This window comes from Ctenopharyngodon idella, chromosome 18, assembly GCF_019924925.1.
Source record: "Ctenopharyngodon idella isolate HZGC_01 chromosome 18, HZGC01, whole genome shotgun sequence".
NCBI lineage: Eukaryota > Metazoa > Chordata > Actinopteri > Cypriniformes > Xenocyprididae > Ctenopharyngodon > Ctenopharyngodon idella.
Genome location: NC_067237.1, coordinates 4,355,734 through 4,383,559, shown reverse-complemented (window position 1 = coordinate 4,383,559; position 27,826 = coordinate 4,355,734). Strand labels below are relative to the sequence as shown.

The following is a 27,826-nucleotide window of genomic DNA, read 5'->3' as shown; positions in this document are numbered from 1 at the left end:
CCTCGTTGTGTTTATAATCACGCTCTGCAAACTATTCTAACTTGAACTTTCAGGGAAATGTTTTTTAAATAAAGACTTGTTGTAGGAAGCTTAATGGTAGTGAAGTACATTGAAGTCATGCAACCGTGGTGTAGTTCGTTTACAGCTTACATTTAGCTTTTTACTTATGATGATTGTTTTAAGCCCGGAACACACCAAGCCGACGTTCGGCGAGTTTTTGTTCGTCGGCCGACTAAGTTTTCTCAGTGTGTTCCGCACCGTCGGCTGAAGTTGGTCCTCGTTGGCTTTTTTTTCTTCGGCAGATTCGGAATCGGCGTCGGAGCTCATCGGTCAGTCGGGCCATCTGATCATTCCGATTGGCTGTTCAGCTACTGCCACTTGCTGGTACGGAAAGGCATTTCTTCTTATGCAGGCGCAGGACGGACATGCTACTTGGCCGTCGGGTGTCAAGCATCGGTTTGGTGTGTCAGGGCAACTTTGGACCTGGACGCTGCCAACGTGAACCAACCCCGCAGTCTGCTTTCGTCGCCACTAGTTCGTCGACGTCAGCTTGGTGTGTTCCGGGCTTAAGACTTCACAATTAATAAAAGTTGAGTTCATTTGTAAAGATTATCATTATGAACAAAGTTTGTAAGAATCATAAACTTTTCTGCAAGGATCCAAAAGCCAAAGGGAAAGGTTGAGGGAACTAGGGTGATGCTAACTTCCGGGTTGGTCTACAAAAACTGCAGCACTCTATATATATAGCAGCATGTTTCAGACAAGTGTGTGTGTGTGAGTGTGTATCCACTGTGAAATGCATGTATTTGGTGTTTATTTTATGTTATGTAAGTATTACAACACACTAAAAATGCTGGGTTAAAAACAACCCAAGTTGGGTTGAAATGGACAAACCCAGCAATTGGGTTGTTTTAACCCAGCGGTTTTATTTAACTCAACTATTGTTTAAACTATTGTTTATTGGTTCAAGCCTTAACTAGAATGCACCCAAACCCCCATATAATCCACACCCTGCCTTTCCTTCAGACATTGTTGGTCAGACTCAGCAGATTGACAAACAAAATGTCTGATTCAATCATTTTGTTTTGTGAATGGCACATTCATTAAATCACTTCATCCAGTCAATGTTACGCGCCTTCACAAGTCGCACTACAAAGCTGTTTGCTTATGCTGTAGTCAGACTTTAAAGACTGTGTTGCAAATACACTTGAGCTAAGCAAATTAGATGTGCAAGAGTGTGAATACCTACAACACCAGCATCTCACTACACAAAATCTCTGTTACAGGCACATTGATCTTTGAAAAAAATATCCAAGTGCTCAGCAAGTGTGTGTGGGGAAAAAACATGCTCCAGTTTGCCTCCTTTTTACTAATCATGCAAATGAGAGTGACTAATATGCACTAATACATTCTTAATGACTTAATGAATAATGCATTGGAAAATTTTAATATAACAACAATTTACTTGTTAATATGTGATTATCAAACTTGGGCACATTATCAAACACCCTAAACGAGACTAGAGGGACTAAAATGGAACAAAAGGAAGATGACTTGTCTAATGTTTTTTTGTACCCTTCTTTTTCATGACCTTCAAGTTTGATGTTCAGAGACATGTATAAGCCATTTGTAGGACGATTTCCTCATGATTTCAATGCTACAATGCAGTTAGATACTTTTTATTAGTAGCTATTAGTGTAGGCTAGTTAACTGAAGTCATAAATTATAATTCGAGCTGCTTGTAGCTTGAAAAATGAGTGACTCAGATCTGATTCTACTAAAAACAGATGCAAAAGTATGCTTGAGCCATAAGAGGCAGCTATTGCGCTTGTTCAACAGATGTTTAATCAGAGGACTGTTGTGAGTGTTGAGTTTGCTCTGCTGGAGTTTGAGCCATGTTTGTGTGAGTCTGGAAGTCGTGACTCCAGTATCACACTGTGTCTGTCTATGGAAAGGCTGTTAGTCAGAAGAGCTGTCGAGTGAGTGAGTGTATGAGCGGGGTTCAACACAGCAGCCCAGCTTGATGGACACATTATCAAATGTCATCCTGTCGGCTCACAGTATGGTGGAAGAGCAGAGATAGACAGACAGAGAGAACATAATGCCAACAGGCAAAACATGCAAGGAGGAAAAAGATAAAAGTTTTTATTTTCAAAGATAAAAAGATGAGTCTTTCTTAAAGTAGAAAATGTGGTTTGGCCATCTTTCTGTCATGTCAACACTGCATCAGCCGTGCATCCTGGAGCCATGAAGATGAAATATAGAAGTCAGATACAGCAATGACAAACTGAGAAGAAGAAAGATAGAAACTTCTTCCATGCTTATTTTAAAGTCACATAACAGTCTCTTTGCAAGCCTGAATTACACTATGACAGATTCACAAAACAATCTGTGCTGAAATATGCCTCATAAACTGCACAAGACTCAAATCCAGCTCTCAATTCCCCCCTTCCCCCTTGTATTAAATAAACTGTACTTGCAGATAATATATTAGTGAATTAAAAGGCCACTTAAGTGTACATAAAGAGAGTGCACTTTCATGACTATGTTTCTTAACACACTTAAGTAATGAGTGCACTTTCTAATCATGTCAAATTATAAGTTTTAATTTAAAGTACATTTTAAAGGGGTGGTTAATTATGATTTTACTTTTTTAACTTTAGTTAGTTTGTAATGTAGAGCATAAACAACATCTGCAAAGTTACGACACTCAAAGTTCAATGCAAAGGGAGATATTTTCTTTTAAAGAATTCTCTGTTTAAGGACTACAACACATGGCTGGTAGGGACTACAACAAGCTTCTTCCTGGGTTGGTGACATCACTAAGCCTAAAATTTACATAAACCCCGCCCCCGAGAACACGCAACAAAGGGGGTGAGGACATGTTGGGCTGCTTTAGAGAAGAGGAAGAGTTGTTGTAGTAGAGTGTTGTTGCCATGCCGTGATTTTATGCCGGACTGCTTCACAAACGAGGGTCAATTCAACGCTGAATTTGCACAAAAGATTAACATGACGGCACATGCTAGTCAATGAGTTGAATCAACTCCACAGCAAATACATTAATTTATCCACTAACCATTCAGAAACGTCCAGTTGTATTCTAAAAGTTTAACTTCTTCCTGAGTCTCTCCATCAGTGTCGACTCCAGTTTGAACAATGTAAGGCTGAACACCGTTACTGACAATCCTCATTTTGGCTGCGTGAGATTCTCCAGTTTTGTTGTTGTTGAGCAACCGAAGCGCGAGCTGTTAAACTCCGTCCTTTTCTGGAAAGCGGGCCAGAAAGTGGGTCTTAAGTTGCATTTAATATAAATTTAAACAATAATGCATTTTCATTTAATTGTAAATAACATGCAATTAGGCATCCTAATACATTGAATTCAGTCAGCACTTAAGTATATCCTTTTAAAGTATATTATTTCTGTAAAAAGTAGGTACTGTTTTTAAAAGTATGCTATTTTTTTTTTTTTTTTTTTTTACAAGGGGAGGAATTTTACAGTATGTTTTCATAGTACAATGACATTTTTATCTCAGAAAGACCAAGTTCAATATGATTCATCATGAATAAACATCCAGTGAAGTGGAAAGCAGTTCATGGAGTGACTTCACCCTGTGAATGTGTATGATTGTGTGTTTGTCCCTTTGGGTCTTTCAATAGAGAATTCATGCATGCACAGCTTCAGTGAGGAAAAGAATTACATAAACATGCTGTTCTGCCTCTGTCTCCTATTGTATTAGTCATTTATGTGTAGGAGAATACATAAGAAATGTTACACAATCACCATAGATAACAATGTGTTCACATTACTTTTTCAAGTGAGAAGTTTGGATCTGAGATGGCAGACTGTGAGGAGTGAGAAGTGTTTATTGGTCACTTCCAAAGATTTTTATTTTTCTAATAATCCATTACAATCAACAAATCCCTTCCCATATCTATCATCTAGAATAGTTTCCCACTCATAAATAAATTCATCTGCTCAGAAGGCACATAAATGAAAACAACATCTCAGTAGCTCATCCAAGGCATTTCTGTTCTATCAGTCAAAACATCCTTTTATAGTGAATAAAATATACCAAACTCTCATGCAAACAATTCATTATGGTTTAATCCTCCACTGTGTCTTAAATGAAATATAATTGAAAAGCTGAAGAGACATGAGGAGAGCTATGTGCGGAGTTATAGATTTTAATTGGTTTAGAGGAAACGTGAGCGGAAGAGCTCCTCGGGCTGTTTCAAATGAATCACGTACGAACCAACTGCTACATAAGCATTGGCTGGTGAGTTCTTGTGTCTGTGTCTGTGTGTGTGTGTGTGTGTGTGTGTGTGTGTGTGTGTGTGTGTGACCATCTTACGCATCAACTCAATGGACTGATTCACTTGCCAATTAGCACATTACAGCTAACAGATGGCCACTATCAAAAAGTAATTAAATGGCATACTTTTTTATTAAAAGTGATCTGAAAATGCAATACCAGTATGCTCATTAGAGCAGATTTTTTTTTTATCTATATTTGTTCACTTATTTGTTAACTATTATAACATCAATTTCCTAAAGCACTGATGCCAGTGGTGAAGGTCGTCAATCATGGTGTACATGTGATGCGCGATAATATATCGCAGACTTGGATACACTCAGTTTCCTCTAATGGTCTGCTATACAATATAACGAATGACTTCGCATCACTGACTGATGAAGGTCTTTTTAAGGCTTGGAATCCAATAGACTGTTAAGCAATGTAGATTAATTATTGCCAATGAGCTACAACCTCTAGCAAGAGTGAGCTGTTATTTTTCTGAAACAAACAATATAGACAAATTGACAGTATATTAAAGGCACAATATGTAATTTTCCGCCGCTAGAGGTCGCTTATTCAAAACAAAGGTGTAGCTTGATGGTGACTTGATTTCACGGATTCATGGGAGGTGTTGTCTTTACATCTACAGCCGGTTCAAAAGGAATCCAACGGGACTAGGGCAGAAATCATATTCATGGATGAGCTAGCTCGAGAGCAGTGGAGTTTTTATTATGCCGCAGACAAGCGCTTCCACTTCTTCCGGTCATGCGTATGTGGGGTAACGCAGTGCTGTTTATCATATTAGATACATTTGTGTGTTGAAAGTTGTTATAATGTTACTCTGTGCGTTCGCTCAGCGGCTGCTATGAGACGCTTGTTGCACACTGCAGTAAGCTAGATCGATATTAGGCATGGTAAAACATGGTACTCGCTGTAAATTAAAACAAAATGAGATTTAAACAATAAGACTTACTGTGTTGAGCTATATAACATGATTAGTTTTCTGTCGATGAATGTATCCAAACAGTTGCTCACCTGTCAAATAAAACATATAATATATTAAAGCGTCTTTGGTGTTTCCATGGTTTCTACAAAATAAAAAATTGAGGGTAACATAGGTATGATGGTTTTATCCTGGTTAAAATTGCTTATTTCTCTGGATTTAAACATTCTTGGAAACATTTGGGATAATATAAGTACACAAGTCAACAAAATATATAACACTGTTCTAGTGGTTTTTGGATCTTGTGCCTTTAACCCTAGAAGTATTTATTATGCACAGATTTAAAAACATAAAAATCTGTACAAATACCTGGCCCTAAATAAATGGTCACACTTTATATTAGGTCTCTTTAGGACTTTTCACACTTGAAATCAGGGCTATCGCTAGTGGGGCGAGAGGTGGTGATGATTCTAGGTGTCTGTAATCTCAGTTAGCAAACATAATCATGGAAGATGTGAAAAGAGCTGTTCATGTATTTCTTTTGTTCAGGTCTACCGCACATTTCTGCTGTACCGGTCTTTGCCATGATACTTTCCCTCCAGGGACCATTTCAGTAAATATTGTCTGAAAAGAGGCTGAGATGGAGCCTGCAGTATGATTTCTTTCAGACTGAGATGGAAAGGAGATGTTCACTTGTTATTTGGTGGTAGGTCGATAAAAATAGAAAGGAAATATATTCTCTTCTGTCACACTGCACTCCAGACTCCCACTGACAAGAGATGAAAGGCTGTAATGGAAAGATTGTGTTCTTTTGTTTAAAAATGGCCTTAAAGGGATAGTTCACCCAAAAATGAAAATTCTGTCATCATATACTCACCATCATGATGAACAGAATTTAATTTAGGCTTTTATTCACACATAAACATTTATCAACGCACACATCAGATGTTAAATGGAAGTTCAAGCATGTTTACTTAACATGCGAGAACCAATAATGTTCATTCTCATGTGTTACGCAGCACGTTTGAGTCAACTGATGTTCTCATTTTACCACGTCCACCACACACCCCAATGTTATATTTAAATCATCTTAAACCCCCCCACCCCCACCCCCACCCCACACACACACACCCCGCAAAAAAATTATGCGTTAAATATGAATTTTCTGATCATAGGCGGAGGGTGAATCAACTCCAGAGAAAGTCTAAGGAGATGCGCTTCCCATTTAAAAACACATTTAAATACATTTCCTTAAAATAGTTTTAAAATAGTGGGATTTGGTGTGCAAAAAGTGCTCCTTTTATATTCACTAAAAAACTGTCACTCATCTCAATCTCAAGCAGTTGTTACAATAAATGAAGCTGACTGTGCAATGAATCTTTTATTTACGTGATTGTTTGTTTTAATGAGTTGATATCCACTCACCGCTCAAAACGCCAATACTAACTTAAACACCTCTCATTGGTCATTGCGTTCAAGAAATCAACAGATATGTTTGTGATTGGCTACATTGCTCAACGCTGCAAAAACACGTTGTAAACAAGATGCTTTATGGAATATGAATGGCCAAATAAATAAAGAAATAACGTTTTTGCTCTCAATCGTAAATTTGCTGAGTGACCATATGATTAGGGGGGCACTGCCCCCCAAGGCGATGGACCTGACTTCCGAGCTCCACAATCCGACATTGCTGTAAAAAAAAAAAAAAAAAAAAGGTCCATTGGAGTGAACGGAGTTGATACATCTCTCTCAATGGATCTGGTTTAAGCTTTCGCAAGAACCAGTGAGGTTTGTTCTCACGCATCAAGCAAGTACAGTTAATCGTCTGTTTATGTTCACTGATCTATGCGTGATTATACATAAATAAGACACTAAATTCATTTTATTGTTCATTGTATAAAGTAATCAAATCTCTCCAGAAAATTTGGACTAAACTGCTCAATTCATATGAATTAGTATTATGTCTCTTTATGAATGTTTTGTAGTGACAAACGCTGCGTGGACTGTCAATGGAAGGACAGAAATATTAATTTCAAATATATTAATTTGTTTTTAGAAGATGAACGAAAGTCCTCCTGGTTTGGAAAGACATGAGGTTGAGTAAATGATGCCAAAAACAATTCATTTTTGGTTGAACCCAATAAGTCTTATCTTTAAATATATGATAACGTTATATAAACAGTTTTAAGTACACTTCATTTTAATACACATGCATTTTAATGTTATACTCTTTAAAAATTAAACTCATTTGACTTTTTAACTATTCTTATTTATTAAACAATATTCAACGTGCAGAGAGATAGTTTTCTGTAATTTCCCATGTAATGTTCAATTTTTTATAGTCTGTAATTACAGACTTAATGACTCTCTCAAAGTCTCTTAAAAATAGTGTTTGGTTTAAGTGGTGGATGAGTCCATAACCAGATCCTGCATCTGATCCACCCCCCTTTTCATAATTATAACTCGTATATCAAATTTTGATCATGGGACTGAAATCCTCTTACATTCTCCAAGGTCACAAATTGCGCACATATAAATTTCTTCTTGATTGCACTCTTAATTATTATCATTTTCTTTCTGTGATCTCTAGATGGAGGTGGAGGAAAGGAAACAGAATATCTGTATCTCTTTTTTCCATTCCCTCAGGGCAGCAGACAGAGCAGCATGGAGCTATTCAGAGATGTATGAAGTGTTTCCACAAGTAATCCAACAGCCTTCTTAAAGTGCTGTTTATTGGACCTTCTTAATAGTGAAGTCAAGTCACTAAATCACACACATGCATGTTCACACAGTGTGAATGTTATTTTTCATCTATAGCTGCGAGATGTGGCATTGCTGAGAGCAAACAGGGCATGAAAAATATTCAGTATCTGAGTAATGCAACATATGCAACACCACTCTTTAAACAGCAATTCTAAAATAGTGTTTCATTGAAGCCTAATACATTGCACACTAACAAATTCACATGTTTGTGCTGTTGCAATTGTGTCCTTTCAGTTTATTTCAAATCTCAAACTGTGACTCTCAAAATGACACCTGGAAACTAATAATAAAAAACGAGCTTATTGTAATTCCAAGTTTGTATTTTGCAAATGCAACTTATCAAGTGACTAATAAAAAAATGGTGGTAACACTATACAGTAAGGTTTCATTTGTTTGTTAACATGAACTAACATTTAACAATATTTCTACAGAAATTATTAATACTAGTTAATGTTAATCTCAACATTTACTAATACATTTATAAGATCAAAAGTTGTATGTGTTAACATTAGTTAATGCACTGTGAACTAATTGCTAATTGTTAGTTAATGCATTAACTAATGTTAACAAATGAGACCTTATTGTAAAGTCTAACAAAAATGATGTAGATCTGCAGTATTGTAAGTGTGAAAACTATGTCCAAATAATAAGAAGTTGCAAACACAAGAAATAAATTAATGTGTAAAATAAAGTTACAATTACAATAATTAAAAGAATGATGTGTTTAATACAGTGACTACAATGATGACTTATATCAAAATTGAAATAATGCATTCAGAATTAGCCATTATCTATAGCAACACATCAGTCACCTTTCTCTAAAATGAATGTGTGCATAAGTTTCAAAAGTTTTTTTTTCTTTTCTTTTTTCACTCTCAGTCGGATGTGAGGCCGGAGGAACAGGAACATTAATATGAGCATACTGAGCCGAACTGAAAGAGGAGAAGAAGTTTGCAGAGTCATGAGGAATTTGTTGCTGATGTTTCTGTTCTCGGATTGAAAGTTAAATAAATGAAACCTCTAGCTTGTCACTTTTTCTATTTCTCTCCCCAGACAAACATGAGCTTATCATGTTTTTAACTCTGTTTTCCAATATATGCAATTATCTGGCTGCTACATATTCAGCTGTAGCTTTGGAAAGATTAAATGTAATACTCCATGCTGCAAAAGATGCAGTTTTTCCAAGTTTAGCACAAACTAGTTTTAAAAAAATATTGTGCAATTTTCAAATGGCACTTTTTACAGAGAAAAGGGAATATATATACTGTATATTAGTGTTAAGTCTACACCTTTATTATGTAATTGTGTGTTTATTTGACCATTCAAGCGCAATAAGACACAAAAGAAAATTGAATTCAGGATCACATGCTGTCTGAAAGAGGTGCGTGTTTTGGGTGTTTGTTAGTCAGCGAGAACCCCATTGATTTCTTTTTCACTGCTTATTGCAATTAATAACTCTTTTTAACATCTTGCTCATCTTGCTTTTTATTTTCTCATTCATGCCAGGAACTTTCTCCATGTCAATGAAACAAAACATCTCTGGGTTATGTATGTAACCTGGTTCCCTGAGAAGGGAATGAGACGCTGTATCATGGTGTTGATGCTATGGGAACACTATGGGAAAGCTTCACATAAGCCAGTGTCTGAAGCATATATGGATTCACGGCAATTTCATTGTCTGCCGTCAGGTCAGGTGACGTATCATAGCATGGCATCAAGACTATAAAATGGCGCCTGCATTTTGTTGTTCCCAGTGTATTGTTCCCTTCTCAGGGTGTGCTTGCTGCCAAACAGATCAAACAGAGATCATAGGGGCTTTCGCACCAGAAGAACCTTTTCATAGTTCCTAGAACTACTGGCTAAAGTACCACAGGAACTAGGAACGATTTTAGTTCTAGGAACTCCTTTTGGGGGAACTAAATTAGCTCCTACTTCAGAGTAGGGTCTAAACCAGCACTATAGGAACTATCAGTGACGTAAGTGTAAGCTGATTGGTCAAACACGTCAAACACTGGCACCCGGCATTTTTAAAAAGCCATGTAAACATATTTACTCCACGAACATGACAAACAGTGATAAGAGCATTTACCTGTTGTCTGCAGGGTTGTGTTCTTTTCTCGCCTCGATACTGAATGTTGTCATGGGAGATTTCGTCTCCTAGCCCTGCTTTTTGCTCTTTCAGTCACGTAGATTATGCGTTTACATTCCATCTCCGTTATCACAAAACCCGCGACACACAACAAACAGCTCCGATCAGGGCATCTGTTTTTTAGTGTTTGTAAATGCCATGCTTAAAGATGCCGCTGTCTGCCACTTCACAGTTCCTATTCCCAGTGCTAATGCAACCAGGGACGTAGCCCGGGGGAGAAATTAGTTCTCGGGGAACTATTCCTAGTGGCTAGTTCCTAGAACTATTTGGTGCGAAAGCCCCTCATGTGTGTCGTCCCTGGTTAAAAAAAAAAAGCATGGCGACACATAACTATTTAACTGTCTTGCTGCCATATTTACTGGTCTTATTTGACACAAAATAGATGAACAATATTTCAAACAATTTACAAACAAGCTGTTTTCACACACAAACACAGACATGCAGCTTTCTGAAGACATAGAAGCTGATGACGTAAAATGCAGGTGCCGTTTTATAGTCTTTGTGACACGTTATGCTATGTCACCTGACCTAACGGCAGCCAATGAAATTGCTGCGATTGCACATGTGCTTTAGACACCAGCACACGTGAAGCATTCCCATAGCATCAACATGACATGACACAGTGTCAAGTTCAATCGAAAAGGAACTGTTAATGCTTTGACCCTTTTAGCAGTTAGCACTAATTTTCGAATTTCTAACTGTGGTCCTTCTCTGTGAAACACATACTTATGCAAAAAATCTTAGTGTGTTCTTTGACTCCAAGCTTAACTCTTTATAAACAACATACTAAAAACATAAAACAGCCACCTGCAGACCATTGTGAATAAGCATGAGGTACAGTAAAAGAACTTACCATGCAGGAGAAGGTGCTGTTGTTCCTTATGTTGATCCCTAAAGGGGTAGAAGTTTGTGAAAGAACAGCCTGTGCTGTGACATGTCCTGCATTGGTTATTTTCCTTGATTATTAACGTTTCTAATCTTACAAGTGAGTCCTTATACTTACCAGAACTGTACATTACACAAGGAAAGGTCATCAAGTCTCTTAAAATATCAGACAAGGTCAGGTTAAGGTTAGGATAAAGTTAATTCTTGTTTTAAAATGTCATATGACTCCTCAAAAACTTACTGATATTTACGAATGAAAAATCTTAATAAAACCTTATTTTAAAAATAAAAATGTTTGATTTTAGAAATTTTCAAACTTTTTGTACATTTTTCAAAACATTTCTTGGAAATTGTGAATTCAAAAGTTTGTTTCTATGAAATTGGCATGTGTGTTAAATGAAAAGATTTATGTTTTCTTTAATGTGGACACTCTTAAATGTCAGACCCTTTATCTCCCACTGACCTCTGAATGACTCTGAATACATTTAATGATCCAGCAAAACACTTTTCTTTCAGCAGTTATAAATTACTGTTGTAGAGAATATCATTTAAATTCAAGCATCTATTTTTAAAAATTGTTTTTATTTTTTTATAAATAAATAAATAAATATTATATATATATATTATAATTCAGGGAGTGAATTTATATAGCCAATCAGTATATACATATATACACATACATACATATATACATATATACAGTATACTGTATGGGGATGATTAGGAGGCCATGATCATGGATAGAAGCCAATGGGCAAATTTGGCCAGGATGCCGGGGTTACACCCCTACTCTTTTCGAAGGACATCCTGGGAATTTTAATGACCACAGAGGACCTCTGCTTTTTTGACAGTATAGTGTCCCCATCACTATACTGGGGCAATAGGATCCACACAGACCACAGGGTGAGCACCCCCTGCTGCTGGCCTTACTAACACCTCTTCCAGCAGCATCGCAGATTTCCCAGGAGGACTCCCATCCAGATGCTGACCAAGGCTCAACCCTGCTTAGCTTTAGTCTTGGGCTACAGGGTGATAGCTGCTGGCGTGTATGTATACATTCCAGTTGAAGCCCCTGCTTTGGATCATGTTGCAGGCAAGAGCCAATGAAATGGCAGGATGACAAGCCAGCTGGTGGCTCAACCAGTCCTTGGATGCAATTTTTTTCTAAATTAAACTCTGGGAACTTGGGGGCAGCGTCAAGTTCCAGTCATGGTCGTTGCAGAGCTTCCCGTCATTTGAATGACATTATTTTCTTTTTTCCCCTTCATTACTACACGTCTGCATTTTGAAACAACAAAAGAAATCAGATTGTTTAAATACATTACACAACATCATATAGATACAAACAAAAAGAGCCAACATAAGGTAAAAAAGGAAATTAAGGAGCATGAGTAAAAAAAAAAATCAGCACTGGAATTTGTCATCTGACTATATGACACTTGCAGCACATATCGAAAGGTAGCATAATTAAAGCTAGTGTCAAAATCTTCAAAATGTAATTAATACCGTTAAACCAGTTGTGGAGACCGATTTTCTCCAGTTCAATCCGTTTCCTTGGGCTCCTCTGGAGACAACAACGAATAAAATCGCAGCATTCTGTGGAGAAAGATGGGAGAGACGTATGATTATTACTTTAAACTTCACAAACATCCACAAGACCATCATTTATAATGCCACTAGGCTCAGATGTTCCTTTTCCTGTATTGTTGCCTTGTTCTATCTAGTAAGATTCAAAATTAAACTGTCCTTTGCTGAAATGAAGATCTCACCTTGTGACAAGCCATCATTTTCCCAGACATTCTTACTGATCATACGCAGGTCTCGTCTGCTTGGAAATTTCCAGAAAAGTATTAAGAACAGGAGTATCCCGAGGGACCACACTGTCGCTGGTTCCCCGTGATACACACCGTACATCTCATACTCGGGGGGGCAGTACTCTTCTGTGCCTGCAGGAAAAAGTAAGTTTCCATTAACACAACATTTTGACTAGATATCCGTTATCATACAAGAAATTATTTGATGCTAATCATAACACTGAATCCAATTCCATGATGCTTCATGAGAGCTTGACTCACTCAGAGTGCTGTGTGAACGGCTCTCAACTCATCACCAGAGTTTGAGACCAACCTTACAGCTTTGAGAAATTATACATACCAGCAAAGGACGTGTAACCCGCGCTGGTGATGAAATCACCACACCCGAAGTCAATCAATTTGACCTCTAGGGTGTCCGGATTAATCAGCAAGTTTTCCAGCTTGATGTCTCGGTGTAACACTCCACGCTGGCAGCATATTTGAGCAGCGAATACTACTTCCCCCATAATTATCCGTGCCAACTTCTCATCCATGGTGCTCGTGTAGCTCTGCAAAAAGTCATACAAGGGCAGACAGGGCACGGGCCGCTCTAGGACCATAATGTAATGGTCATCCTCATCCTTCCAGTCTAGAAGCTCGATGATCTGAGGAACCCTGGGCCCATGGTTTGCATACATTTGCAGAGCGACCTCGAGCGGAATGGGTCTGGAATAACCGTCCTAGAAGAAAGACAGTTGTTATAATGGTTGGAAAAATCATTCTGTGATTTATGTTAATATGAGATGTTTAAAATTGAAAACAGTGACTGAGAGAGCACAGCCTACTTACAATGCGGGCATATTTTGCACACTCGTTGGAAGCAAATTTCACTGCCACCTGATGAAAAAACAGAAAATATATTTGTGGTAGAATTATTTACAGTTTGTGTGTTCAGAGTTTGAATATATCAATTTTCAACCATGAACAGGCATGAAAAGTTTCATTAATTTACAAACACGTCTGACAATTTAAACAGGTCTGACATGTCAAGTGCACTAAATAGTGAATATAAGACACACTAAGAGTGCTTGGATAAGAGAAAGTCAGATGAGTATAAGACAAAAATAATTATCTAGATAAATATTTAAAGTAATGAAAATTGATACCTGACGGTCATCTTTCAAACGAGTCGCGGCATAAACCGTTCCAAAGCCTCCTTTTCCCAGTTGATCGCCGATTTCATAGCAGCAGGAATTGATTTCTGTTAAAAGAAAAATAAGAGGTGTTAACCAGAAATGTCACGCAGTGACAGCACCTACTTTAACTAAAACTATTTCAACAAGATTTTTCTGTTTCATATATTAACTGAGTTACTAAATTGAATATTTGTACCTTTAAAAAAATCATTTGTCACACTACAGGACTATTTAAGTGATCTGTTGTAGTCATTAAAAAAAATCAGTGTAGAATATACAACCTCACCCATACCTATATACAATTTCAAATGAAATCTTGTTGAATGTTAAAAAAAAATTCATTTCCATGTCATTTATCAACTAAAAAGTCAACTTAAAGTCAATTTAAAGTATAAACCATTGAACTGCTGATTAAACAGTGTGTGTGTTTTGGGTTATGTTAGGTTTAGGGTTTAGCAAACTGACTGACCCATAATTGTTTTCTCAATATCCTGCTGCTGGCTCAACTGAGATGCCACAGTGTCCTCAGCTACTCTGTCTGAAGCTTCAGTGTCGTCATCACTCATGTCAGGTGCAACATGGGCAGGAGTTTGGAACGAGTCGTCATTAAATTTGCACATGACAGTGTTGAGAGCTTGAAGGACGTCGGCACTCCATTCGGACAAATCACCAATTAAATCTTGGAAGACGTCGTCACTCCAATCATCATCGATTTGAGGGTCACCACTGATGGGCTCCTCCAATGATGGGCCTTGACTCCAGTCATTGTTGACTTCAGGGTCACCAGTGATGGGTTCCTCTGCAGTAGGAAGGACTTCATGGTCACTGGTGACATCCTGAGAAGTCTGACCTAAAGACGGTAATGACATCAACATTACCATATTAATAAAATACTCATATTACTGCAACTAAGCTTGCTGTTAATTATGAAGTGACTTTTGGGGGGAATTCACACTGGACACATTCTTTCCACTTTTTCAGTTGTCAGTCAATGTGAGTATCTAATAAACAAACATCATGTGATGTAATTAATAATGCCACTAAATTTTTGACTGTCCTCCAAAAAACTTTAAAATATAAAAACAAGTGCAGAGCCAGTGCAGACTCCAATAAACAAAGAGTTACATATTCTCATAACATGATCATTTATGTCATTTATATATTATTTTCATCTCATTTACCATCATCAGGCCAACTCTCCACAGGTGGAACTTCATCACTCTGGTCCAAGTTTTCACTGTGACCTGAGTCGGTGTCGTCAGCTTTTTTCCTTTTTTGCAGGAAATAAGCGGCCAGTCCCAGTAAAGTAAATAGCACCATTTTGAAAGCCTTAACTAGGCAACCGTAGACCGCAAGATGTGAGATCAACGGTTTGTTATTTATCTGTGCCGATATAAGTCGTGTACAGATAAAAACAAAAATGGTGCAATATTGTGCAATATAAGTATATTGCGCAATAAATGATGTATCTGAAATGCAAGTTGTTGTGACTCAAGCGCGAATCAAGTGACAAACACAAGAAACACCAGAATGAGCAACCAACTGCAAAGCGATGCAGATCGAGCATAGTTCGCGCTTTTATTCTTGTTCGCTGTGACGTCACGTTCTTAATGACATTCCAAAGCTGCAGAAAAGTTCCTACGTGATTGGTCCGTTTTGCGCTGTCTGGGCGTGTCTACACGCGAGTCTCAGGTTTCTATGGGAACCGGAGCTTCTAACCGCAGCTGCAGTGATGTAATGACTTTATCAATCAGCGATTGGCTCTTTTACTTAGAAGGCGGGACGTATTCCACCATATTGCGCATATATGAAAAAAGGCAAGGAAACAATTTGCTGCAAGGCTTCTCGCGCCGTGTAGTTAATTTCTTTAAAAGATATGAACTTATGAACGGTTCTTTTTGGTGAGTCAAAAACACAGCACAACCAGTGTAGCCCAATTCACAAATAAATGGATAGTTTTTTCATTATTTATATATAGTATTATTTTACACAACGGTTCTCATCGTCTATTTTGACCTGCGTCGTGTACCGTAACCATTTGTGGCGCGCGGATTATCCGAAAAATTTTGATTCCGCTGATCTACATACGTGCATTTCAAGACATTTGAAGGCCAAAAAAATTTGGATAACAATAGCTTTAAAACCATGTCAGTGGGCAGTAGATTATTTGTCAATATATGCTCTTTGTCTCCTTATCATGCCCTGTCTCTTTCCCTCCTAAAGCTTATATAGTATTTAATTTTCGTCAGTGTCAGTGAAGAAAAACGTCAAGTGATATTTATGTTTTATGAATTATTTATAAGCAGTTAATTTACTGAAGGCTACCAGGAAAGCTAGGTAAGTAAGTTTATTAAATTCATTCATATCATATGCAAATTTGTTATTGCTCTTATGCCTAATGAAAATGGCTTATTTAATGTTTCTTGTCCCCTCACATTGACAGTTAATTATTACACGAATCACTTGAATTATAGGCTTATTCTCAATTCAAAATGGCGACATGAGACAAAAGTTTATTAGTTTGCCTGATTATTTTTGCCGGTCGTTTAACATTTCTAGCCAACAGCTGTCAAATATGAAATTTTTAGTTTAGCTACTTACATCATATCTCACACTTTATGACCGTTGCGATAGAAATCCGCGCTCAGCAGCTTCTGTGAACATAAAGCCCGCCTACTTTGATTTGATTGGTCATATCAATTATTTTGACATGGACGAGCTGTCTACTGTAGGCTACTTGGATGATATATAAATCACAAGTTTTAGTGCATCAAGTTTAAAAGCATCAAAAACTTTAAAATACTACATAGAGAAGAGTTTACTGCTATTATGTACTGTAGGCTGCCTACATAATAGTAATAAACTCTTCTCTATATAGTGATGAAATACTTACTCTAAAGGTGATGATACACGGGGCAACTTTTTGAGCTAAATTGCTTGGGCACTTTCCCATTGAGAATGGGCAACAAAAATCTGGATACTTTAGATTCTCGATGTAAAAGCAGCATCGCTTAGCATTATTGCCCGGCAACATTGCTCAAAAAGTTGTCCTGTGTATCATCACCTTAATGAGCTCAAATAAATGTAGAATGTATTGAAGTGTTTAATACAGTGTCCTGGTGCTCTGGATATTGCTATTTTGTTATTAGGGGTTCAAACACCGCTAAGCTTTGTGAATTAAGCTTGTTTCCACCGAAATTACCCGGAACAATTTGTCCCAGGAACTTTTTATCCCAGACCTGATGCTGTCTGCATTTCCATCATGGTCTAAAGAACCGTGAAGATTAGTCTGGTGATGTAGGACTGTGCGTGGCTTTCCAGTTCCCGCTGGATTTCGTCTTCCGCATATAAGCTTAATAAAGCCTGAACCTCATCGTTGGTCCATCTGTCATAATTTTTAAACTCCATTGTTGATTCGAATAATTTGAATCAACAATAGCAAACAACTCTTACTGCACGCACCGCAACAGACTTTTAAAAATGGTGGTTGAAATAAAATGCTGCGTGGAGTCAACCAATCAAAATGCTGCATGAACGCAACCAATCAGCATGTTCAGCGCCCAAGTCCCACCCCTGAAAGTTCCCCTGAAAAAGTACTACCTCGCAAACAGGGACTTTCTGAGGGGGAAATTTTTACCCAGAACTTCATTTAGACCAGGTCCCTGCAGTTGAGTCGAGTAGTACCACCCCAAAGTCCCTAGTTCCTGGGGAAAGTTCCAGCGGTGGAAACGCACCAGACTCCTTTCAGTTGGATCGCAGTCATCCAAATGAGTCATTGGTGCTTGGATCTGATGATTGCCGCTTACGGCTATATTTTGTATTTAATTATAGTATAGAATAAGTATAGATGATTGAATCCTTGTTTGCTTTGGTGTTGTCACCCCTCACAGTCCTTGTATCACCCCATAAATAATTTTCCTTCTGTTTAGGTTATTTGTCACAACGAGCGAGACTGGTTGACATGGAGCACGCTAAATCTCGAACCTCCGGGAATCACCCGTTTAAATAGACGACAGCGCTCGTAATAAAACAAGAATCAACATTGGCTTGGCTTTTCGGAGATGGCAAGAACTCAGGGATTTTGAAAAGCGACGTGGAGATGGCGTTTATTACTCAACTGGTGAGTAAAGTATTTTATCTGACTTTTTTTTCTATCAACTGCGAGATATAAACTCACAATTCTTATTTTCTATAAAGTTCAATTCTAAGGTGAAAGAGACTGATTTTTTTTTTTTCTCAGAATTGCAAGTTTATATCTCACAATTCTGACTTTATACTCGCAATTGCAACTTTATATCATGCAATTCTGACTTTAAAACGATATGATATTTCTTTTTCAAAAATCAATTTAAGTTATATTAAAATATATTTAAACATATACATAATTTAAACAACATATGTTTCACATTATTTCAGGGAAAATAAAGCATCACTACAACTTCTGAAAGTGAACAGCCATGTTTTACTGTTACATAAAACAAATCAGACATTTTAACAATGTAAACAAAAAAAATATCACCAACACTTTGCTCCACTTGGTATAGTTATATCAACCTGCAAACAAACATTAAGAACATTCAGGTAAACAAAAAGACTTGAAACAGAGTGGAGTTACTTCTTTGCTATTGTTTTCTTAACATGGCTTGCTTGCTTAGTCACATTTCAGCATTCATACTAAAATTGTTACAGATTTTTGGACAAGAAAACCAGCATGTCCACTTTGCTTGGTTTCAGAGATGCACGCTAACATGTTTCTGCATTGCCTGAGGTGTTGAAAAGTCTTTCAAATGGTGTGCTAGTAGCAGGCACACAAAGATACTTTTGCGCCAGCTTGCTTAAGTGTGGAAAATTTACCTTATGAATTCCCCACCATGCCAAAGGGTCCTCCTCACTATGGAGTTTGGGGATCAGAACGTAGCTGTTAAATTCTGCTTCAGTGTTTGCTTGTCAGGGGATTCAGATGGAGATGCAGATGTGACTGTGGTCTGTAAGAGGCTTCCTAAAGACTTCATCTTCTTTGCACTTGTGGCTGTGCAGTGGCACTTTGGCCCTGTCTCAGCACCAGCTGCTGATGAGATGTCAACAGCAGCTTGTGTCTCCTAGAAAAGAAAGTAAAATAATTAATAAAAAAGTATGGAGGCACTCATGAGCTCAAATCATTCTTGCTATTTAAAATATTCTCACCTTCTGAATTGCCTTCATTTCTGGTATTACCCTTGAACTAATTTCTGGCAGTTTTTCCTTACAAATGTAGTCTTTTTTTAACCTTGGGTCTATAAATGTGGCAATGTTCAGCAGAGTTTGGGTTGTGGGTATCAGCTCTGTGTCTTCATCATCAGCAGCAAGTGTTTTTGTCTTCAGTAAATGAAAAATTGGCAGAAGATAGGAAATGCTCACGTAGTCCTCCCCAGACAGTGTCTGTAAACTCCTGAAATGGCTTCAATGCCTTGTTTACGGATTCAAGGACTTCAATGTCCTGCCAAGATGGAACCAGATGTTGTGTACTCCGATTTTCAGAGAGAATTTGTGACAGAGCCCTCTGCTCTTCCAGTATCTTTTCCATCATCCGCTGCTTAGTGCCCCATCGTGTTGGGACTCTGTGATCAGACCATGTTCTGGCAGGTTAAGTTCTCTCTTTCTTCAGTGCTTCTTTTTTTTTCCATCTATGGGAAAAATGTCCCACCAGCCTTTTGCACATTCTTATATTCAGTTCAATTCAATTCACATTTATTTGTATAGCGCTTTTCACAATACATATCGTTTCAAAGCAGCTTTACAGAGAATGCATGTCAACATTACAATTTGGAGAATGCAGTTAGCTAATAATGTAATAATTTAGGCAATTAATTTACAATCACTGTTAGCAATTTAATTGAAGGTAGAAGCAAAGAGCTCCTGGAAAAATGAAATACATATTAACAATAATTAGGATATATAGAAATTTGCGAATGTGCGTGTTGATCCAGATGTTGCATCTTCTGAAGTCCTCGCAGGAGTTGGCGCTGTCTCTTCAAAAGTGTTGGTCATCTGAGGTCTTCTTAAGAGGCTGGATCCAAACTGAAACTGATGTACTCTCTAGTCTAGCAAATGGAGAATAATTAGCATAGCTGCTGTTCATAACATTAAGCAAAGATAGTCATGTGCAATTGATCTGATATGAGATTCATTATGTGAATGCTTGGGTAAAGAGATGCGTCTTTAATCTAGATTTAAACTGGGTGAGCGAGTCTGAGCCCCGAACACTATCAGGAAGGCTATTCCAGAGTTTTCCCACCTTTAGAGGACTTAGATATCCTAGGTACAACCAGAAGTCCAGAGTTTTGTGATCTTAAAGAGCGTGAAGGATTGTAGGGCGATAGAAGATCGGTTAAGTACACAGGTGCTAAACCATTTAGAGCCTTGTAGGTCATTAGCAGTACTTTATAATCGATACAGAACTTAATAGGTAACCAGTGTAGAGATGATAAAATTGGTGTTATATGATCATATTTTCTTGACCTGGTAAGAACTCTAGCAGCTGCATTTTGTACTAATTGTAGCTTGTTTATTGAGGAAGCAGGGCAACCAGCTAGTAATGCATTACAGTAATCTAGTCTAGACGTCATGAAAGCATGAACTAACTAATATATCAGCTGATGCATGTCACCTTTAACAGCATTTTCTGGATAAAGAAAAGAAAAATGATTAACTTAAGAGTTAATCAGTGCCCTCCATAAGTATTGGGACAGTCAAGACAAAATTGCTCTGTTAGCTGTGGTGTCAAGACATCTATAAATATGATTAAAAGATTAATATGCAGATTAAAATGTCACATTTTATCATTGGCTGTTTCAACACAAAATGTTTTACCATCTAAGAAGTACAGCACTTATACCCCCAGTTTGACAGACAAGGCTTAAGCTAGTCCTAGACTAAAATGCATGTTTGAGCTGATTTAATTGAATGTAACTCATACTGACATATCTTAAAATATGACAGTGCCATTGTTTTGTATCAAGATACTCTCCAGTAATGTTTTTTTCTAGTGAACATTTATAAAAGCTACTTAAATGTCCTAATTGAACTAAGGCCTAATCCTGGGGCTAAGCCCTGTCTGTGAAACCGGGCCTTAGAGTTTCATCCCTCTGTCTAATGTGTTAATGTACTAGTTAATGTAGTGAATACTTCCATTTCTGGCATTATGGCATTTCTGCACTGTGTCAGAGGTGTTAGCGTGTCTCTAATAAGATCAGTCACAGACATGATCCCTGCACGATCTAATGTGTAGAGTCTTATTAACTCACTGTCATACATTGTGTGAAACACATTTCTTTTCCCTCTTGACGTTTCATTAATTTTCTCCTCTGCTAAACCAAACTCTTAAGCCTCTAAAAAGTCCTTGTCCGTACTCCTAACAAATTTGGACCTTAAGACCTCTTTTAAGGGTTGCTAAAGATGCTTTCTGAATTACTTTTTTCTTTACTAGGATCTTTTCTTTAATTTTAAGAGGAAACGCCCACCTTTCTAAGAATTTTCTTAGAATTTTGTCACTAGGAGCAACTCTTTGCACTAAGATTTTTCATGAATACGGGCCCAGAGGGTTAAGCCACCTAAAAAAGAGACCTGATTGTTTTTATGTCAATCAGATGACTAATTCCTGTCTTAGCATAAACACATTCTTTAATGTTTTTTCTGTTCCTTGAATGTGTGTTGAATTGCTTCCTCTCCAGAGGGACATGAGCGTTTCCATACACCCACCTGCTCTATGCGATCTGTTCTCACAGGCAAATTATTTAATTTGCTGTAGTTCAGCCCGAGGATCTATGTGACATTAGCCCTAAATGCATCCCACCGGCTGAGCAACCCCGTGTCATATTAGGAATATTGTGTTCCCCGCACACATACGGTTTGCACAATACATGCTCTCATAATTCGAGCGTGAAATATCGCCATTTCACATGAATAATGCAACAGCGGCAAAATCAGTAATGTCGGCGGCTTTGTCCACTCTGCGTTCGGTGAACCGTAACAGGCCCTGGGGAGACGCACACCGCAGCGGATATCATTTCGCTCCATCTGCATTTGATTTACTATGTGTTCCTGCGATAAATGGCGGTTATTGATGGCTGTAATCTTGAGTTATAGCGCAGAGGTCATTACAGATCATTTCACTGTGGTTTCATACAGTCAATTAGACTACACTCTTCTGCGTGGGACTCTCTTATGAGAGGCATAACACCTTTTGCAGCTGAAAGATTTATTATACTTTAAGGGTAGAGAAGGAAAATTATTATTTGAATTATTTATCCAAAGCATAAAAAATGGTTTCCTCTTCATATTTCTTAAGGCATGTAATAAAGATAGTAGACACAAAACAGAGACATAATTTATGCTATAAACCCTGACAATAGTAACTGTGAGATACTGTAGTAACAGCATGGCCCAAACCTATGCCATGAATATGTCAACTGCTATATAATATTCGGTTCTTCTGGCTTTTGTAGATTGAAGTAAGAATTCAAATATTATTGTACTGTTAAACTGAAAAAATGAAAGTAAGGAATAATTGAAGATGGGGCGTTTAATTATTGAAAGTTTCATGCACACCCGCGGTGGTAATGAAACCACAATGAGAGGAAGGTGTGCATTAGTTTTTCAATAATTCAACAATACAAAGTAAATTATTCCTTAAACCGCAGTTACCACATGTTTCTCCCAAAGCCATATTTTAGGATTTTGTCCCTGAAATGTACTTTTGAGTGGAACCACTTCCTCAAAGTACAGATTTAGTGCTTTTAAACAGCCCAAGCCACCGTTACTAGTTTGAAATGCTCTTTGAAGTTCATTTGAAATTTTGCTCTGTCCCAATTTGCATACCATCCATCCTGAATTAGTGCCTGTCAAATCATGTGTTAAAAACAGTATGCCACATGTGCCGGTGGATTGTCAAAGTCTGTGTTTATTCATGCTTTTTGGTTAATATTGATCTTGAGAAATGAAGAGTTTGGAATAGTTATCATTCAACTTTTTAACTGAGGCAAAAACTGCAGGGAAGTGTGAGTTTTTTAAATGTATGACCCTGCAATGAAAGTAATAATGAATTTTGCTTGATCCTAAACACTTACACGCTAAACAGTACACTGGTTCTACAGTAAGTATCAAAATGCAAATGTCCCAACGCTGTCAACACACTAAAAAGTATACAAACTTGTAGTGCATTCTATAAGTACATAGCATAAGTATGAAAATGGGGAATGATTTTGAAACAAAATCAAAGTGTTATGGAACTGCAGTGCAGTCAACAAACATGGAACTACTTCATAGCCATGCAGTTAGAAAGAAAATTAATCAACACCGTATGAACGTTTGTCAAACAATTAGAATTCAGCAGTGCCTTTGTATAAAGCATAATTTTTGCATTTTGCAAGATTTGCATTTTGCTATTTAGTCTACCTACAGATGTTCAGGAATCACTCTGTCTCAAAGAGCCTCATAAGAACCTCTAATATGTGCTTATTCTGAAAATATGTTACCCATGCTGGCAAAATGAGTCGCAATGAGCAAATTTTCAAAAATGAGTTATTGTTATTTTCACATTCTCTATTAAAAAAAAAACCTTCAAAGTGATGTATGATTTGTTGGAATCCGACAAAATATGATTGAGCTACACCTGTTTGAAGTTGATTTTGAGAGTCAGCAAAGTCAATTTTGAGAAAAATCAAGTTAAAGTTTTCTGAAGGTTCCAAAACAAAATCATCTAGCAACCATACCTTAAAACCCCTGGTAATACCACCAAATTTGGCACAAACCAAGACTAAACCCATGCCTATAGGAAACATATTTTTCCATGATTCCACAATTGTTTGATTAACATTAATGAAACAGACTATATATTAAGACCTACTCTACCAAACAGATCTAATATAATGTTACACATCAGATGTTTATCCCCAACAGTTAACCAAATGTTAGCTTTAAACATAACAGATAATGTTTGCGTGAATACTCGCCAAGACAGATTTTTTTTAAAATACTGTAATTCTGTGTACATGTGTATATCTGGATCATGCGCTGTCTGAGGCGTCTTTTGTGCACATGCTTCAGATCTGTCAGTCAGCGCTAGTAAGATCGCTTTGTTTACATCAGCATGAGTTTGATAATCACATTTCATCAGTTCAGACTCATGCCATCGAGAATTCGCTATGAATATTCACAAAGTTGGAATGCTGCGCTTTACAATGATACCAAACTTGTGTTGAGGGAAGCGCCAGTCGTCCAGAAGCGAGCAGAGAAGAACAGCATTTTTCATGGTCAAAGGAAAGGTACTTCTCTTAGAAAACATACAAATAAAGATACTTTTAGATGTGTAATTGCTATTAGGAGCATTGGGATCGTTAGACAAGGGCTTAATGAACTCATTTTTGTGAAAACCTCAATTTCATCCAAAATTGAAATTTTTCACTTGTTTTGCCTGTAGCTCGAAATTAGCATGTACGCATTCCGACTCATTTTGCCAGCACAGGTCACATATGATGTGAACTGAACAGCAGTTAACAGGTGTTGAATCTCAGAAAGAGAGTTTTAAATGGAGTCACGTGGCTGGAGCGTCATACATCTACTGGGAATCTCAGCGTGATTCTCTACACAGTCTACACAGGACAATATCTAACCAACACAGATGTTCGGCCAAAGTAAAACACTGAACATCTGCTGATACTTGTTTGACAAATTGCTTTTCATGCATGCCACAGATGCTTCAAGTATTCAGTTTGTAAATCTGTTTCATTTCGACAGGACTATTCTATTTTTCAAAAAGAATATGTTGTTCTTCATTTCTCCACTGTTAGTGAATAATTTGGATACAAAAGAAAGTCCCAGAGAACTTGAACTTGCTTGCTTATTCCACATAATGTTCTGTTTGCACCAAATTGTAACCCAACACTTGTGACTTTAAAATGTCTTTAGAAAGTTAATCTTTTTGTTACACTTTTTCTAAAGCACCATCAAATCAGATGATTTATTACTTGTAGTTCTACTGATGTTATTTATCTTTGACTGTCTTTTGGTTTGCAGTATATTGGCAAGGCTAACAGACAGCTCCATAGCCGGATTAATGGACATCGAAGTTCCATTAGCCGCGGTGACCTCAAACTCCCCGTGGCAAGGCCCTTTCGGTTTGTAGCATCAATACAGTAGCCCTTTCCTGTAGATACTCTAATATAAAAATACAAAAGCTGTTAGAATGTGAGAATAGATAGATTCACAGTTCTAGGGAAAACAAACCCTCTTGCTGTTTTGCAGGTTGGATCTGCATTACAGGAGGCTTTTGGTGGAGGTTATGGTGGCAAAATTGTCATTAAATTCAAGGGTTCACATATTTTTCCCACCCTACACTGTGTTTATTTACATGCTGTGTTCAGTAAAGACATGAAAATATGTAATTGTTTGTGTGCTGTTTATTTAGGTAGAATGGGTGTCTTAGACTTAACTGAATTTCAGATCAGATCAAATTTGAGGATCAGTTTTAGAGGAAATCTTATCTCTGAGCAGTATTTCGAGGAGTGGTTTCTTTAAATGTCATGTTTTATCACCAGCCGTGTTCCTGCTAGATGGTTCAAGCAGTTTCACTTCTATTTTCTTCAGCGGTTCTGCCAACCTGCTTAATTTAATGTAACTTCCCACATTCCTTCATAATAAGGAATACAGCCGTGTTAACGGCCTGTGAACAGCTCGTGCTAAGCTTCAATGACAGCATCATTAACAGGGAGGTGGTTGTATATCAGAACACCTCTCCTTCTTCACTCTCTCTCTCTCTCTCTCTCTCTCTCTCTCTCTCTCTCTCTGTGCTATGACATTGCCTGATGTTGATATGATACTGTGAAATAATTGCATTGAAAATGAAGAAGACTCCTTTCATAAGAGATGTGCATGTATTGAGATGGATTGCATTTGTGACTCAGTCTAAGGAGGTCTATAATACGTGGAGAATCAAAGGCATTTGCTCTGCTGGCACCTCCTTTGTGCTTTTAAGAGCTCTACAAGAAAACGATCACTGGCAAAATCTACTTATAATGATTCTTTTTTAAAAACAAGTAATATAGATAATAAAATACAAACAATAATATATTTAAATATTTGTGATAAACACAGATGAGCCAAAACATTATGACCACCTGCCTAATATGCTTTTGGTCCTCCGCATCCTGCCAAAACAGCACCGACCTACCAAGGCATGGACTTTACAAGACCCCTGAAGGTGTCCTGTGGTATCTGGCAGTAGATCCTTTAAGTCCTCTGGGTTGTGAGGTGAAGCCGCCGTAGATTGAACTTGTTGGTCCAGCACATCCCACTGATGCTCAATTGGATTGAGATTTGAGGAACTTGGAGGCCAGGGCAACACCTTGAACTCTTCATAATCTTCTTCAAACCTTCTTGAACACTGTGTGCAGTTAGGCATGGTGCATTATTCTGCTGAAAGAGACCACTTCCACCAGGGAACACTATTGTCATGAAGGGGTGTTGGATTTAGTGTGCAACAGATCCTGAGCGTCACTGACAAATATCTTATACATGGAGCAACCTACACGTGAATGCGAATTCAAAAGCGAAAGTAAAAAGCAAGTGCACATTCAAAAACGATTTCAGTACCCCACATATTGATAGCGGCTGATGCTAGCAAATTATAGGCCTATATACACAGAGTACACAAGATTGCGAACTTGAAAGCGAAAGTGAAAAGTGAGCCCCCAGAATGGTGTAGTTATGGCCTCTACCAGCAGGGACTAAAAGTCAAGCATCCAGGCTTTGATGCGATTTTGCTGCATGCATTTTTGCTTTCAGTATGGACAGAAAAATAGCTTGATTGTTGAATCTTACTGCATTGGGCCCAGATTGTAGCCTATAATGCAGTTACTTTACATATATCTTTCATCATTTTCCACCACTGATTCAAAAATATGTCTCTTCATATAGATATAACTGTATGTTGTAGTAAACTACACTTTATTTTAGTATATTAAATGTACAGTGCACAGCATAAATGAATACACCCCTCTGAACAAATACAAAAGATGTATTTTCTTTATGATCACTAATACAATTCATGGAAAGATAGCAAAACTAAAATGTATTAAACATATACGTAATAAAAACTGAGAAATATATGTCATTAATAGCCATAAAATAAGTAAATTAGCCAATTTTGTTTAAATTAAGGATTGCAGAAATGAGTACACCCTAGATTTAATTCAACAAATGTATAATATTCTAGCACTTAGTATGCCCTCCATAATTTTGAATATACTGCTCTGACCCTTCTTGGCACGGAGTGTACAAGTTCATGACAAATTGTCACATCTGTCCTGTTTAACTCCTGGATGATGAGCTCCTTAAATGCCCTGATCTTTAATGGGGAGTGTTGCTCAACTCGTCTCTACAGAATCCCCCTCAGGCGCTCAAGAGTGTTAAGATTGAGTGCAATACATGTCCACAGAAGGTTTTTCACCTTGGGAGAATGCATATCCTCATTGTCATGTTGAAAAAATGCCCAACATTGCAGGGAATGAGGAAAGGGTAACATCTTCTGTTTCAAGTTTGTGTATTAAATTACACAGTGGTGTGGGAATTCATGACAGCATTGATAAAGCACAACTCCCTCACACCTTCAGCACTCATATATCCCTATATAAGAGCTTTACTACCACTGAACTTTACTGTGGGAACCAGGCACTTCTCACTGTACTCCTCCTCTAGCAACACCGTAACATTTTGGATGCTGTTAGATCCAAAATGATTGATTTGGTCTCATGAGACCAGAGTATTGA

General features: G+C 37.6%; 1 protein-coding gene across 1 annotated transcript; it reads right to left on the bottom strand.

The window, feature by feature from the left end:
- Positions 1–1,176: 1,176 nt before the first annotated feature.
- Positions 1,177–23,540, bottom strand: LOC127499525 (serine/threonine-protein kinase pim-2-like). Its single transcript, XM_051869891.1, has 8 exons — positions 23,537–23,540; positions 14,695–14,874; positions 13,995–14,089; positions 13,678–13,725; positions 13,190–13,568; positions 12,805–12,981; positions 12,542–12,631; positions 1,177–1,190 (listed from the first exon to the last, which is right to left on the bottom strand). Exons 1-8 carry the CDS (start codon positions 23,538–23,540, stop codon positions 1,177–1,179), a joined length of 987 nt encoding a protein of 328 aa, XP_051725851.1.
- Between the last annotated feature and the right edge of the window lie 4,286 nt (positions 23,541–27,826).

Bases quoted from the DNA above. Each gene is read 5' to 3' on its own strand.
- LOC127499525 (XM_051869891.1), bottom strand. The intron at 14,090-14,694 runs GTGATTTGTCCG...TTCTTTTAACAG, and splicing joins CGTCTTCCAAGATTTAATTG to AAATCAATTCCTGCTGCTAT. The intron at 13,726-13,994 runs GTATCAATTTTC...TTTTTTCATCAG, and splicing joins GTTTGAAAGATGACCGTCAG to GTGGCAGTGAAATTTGCTTC.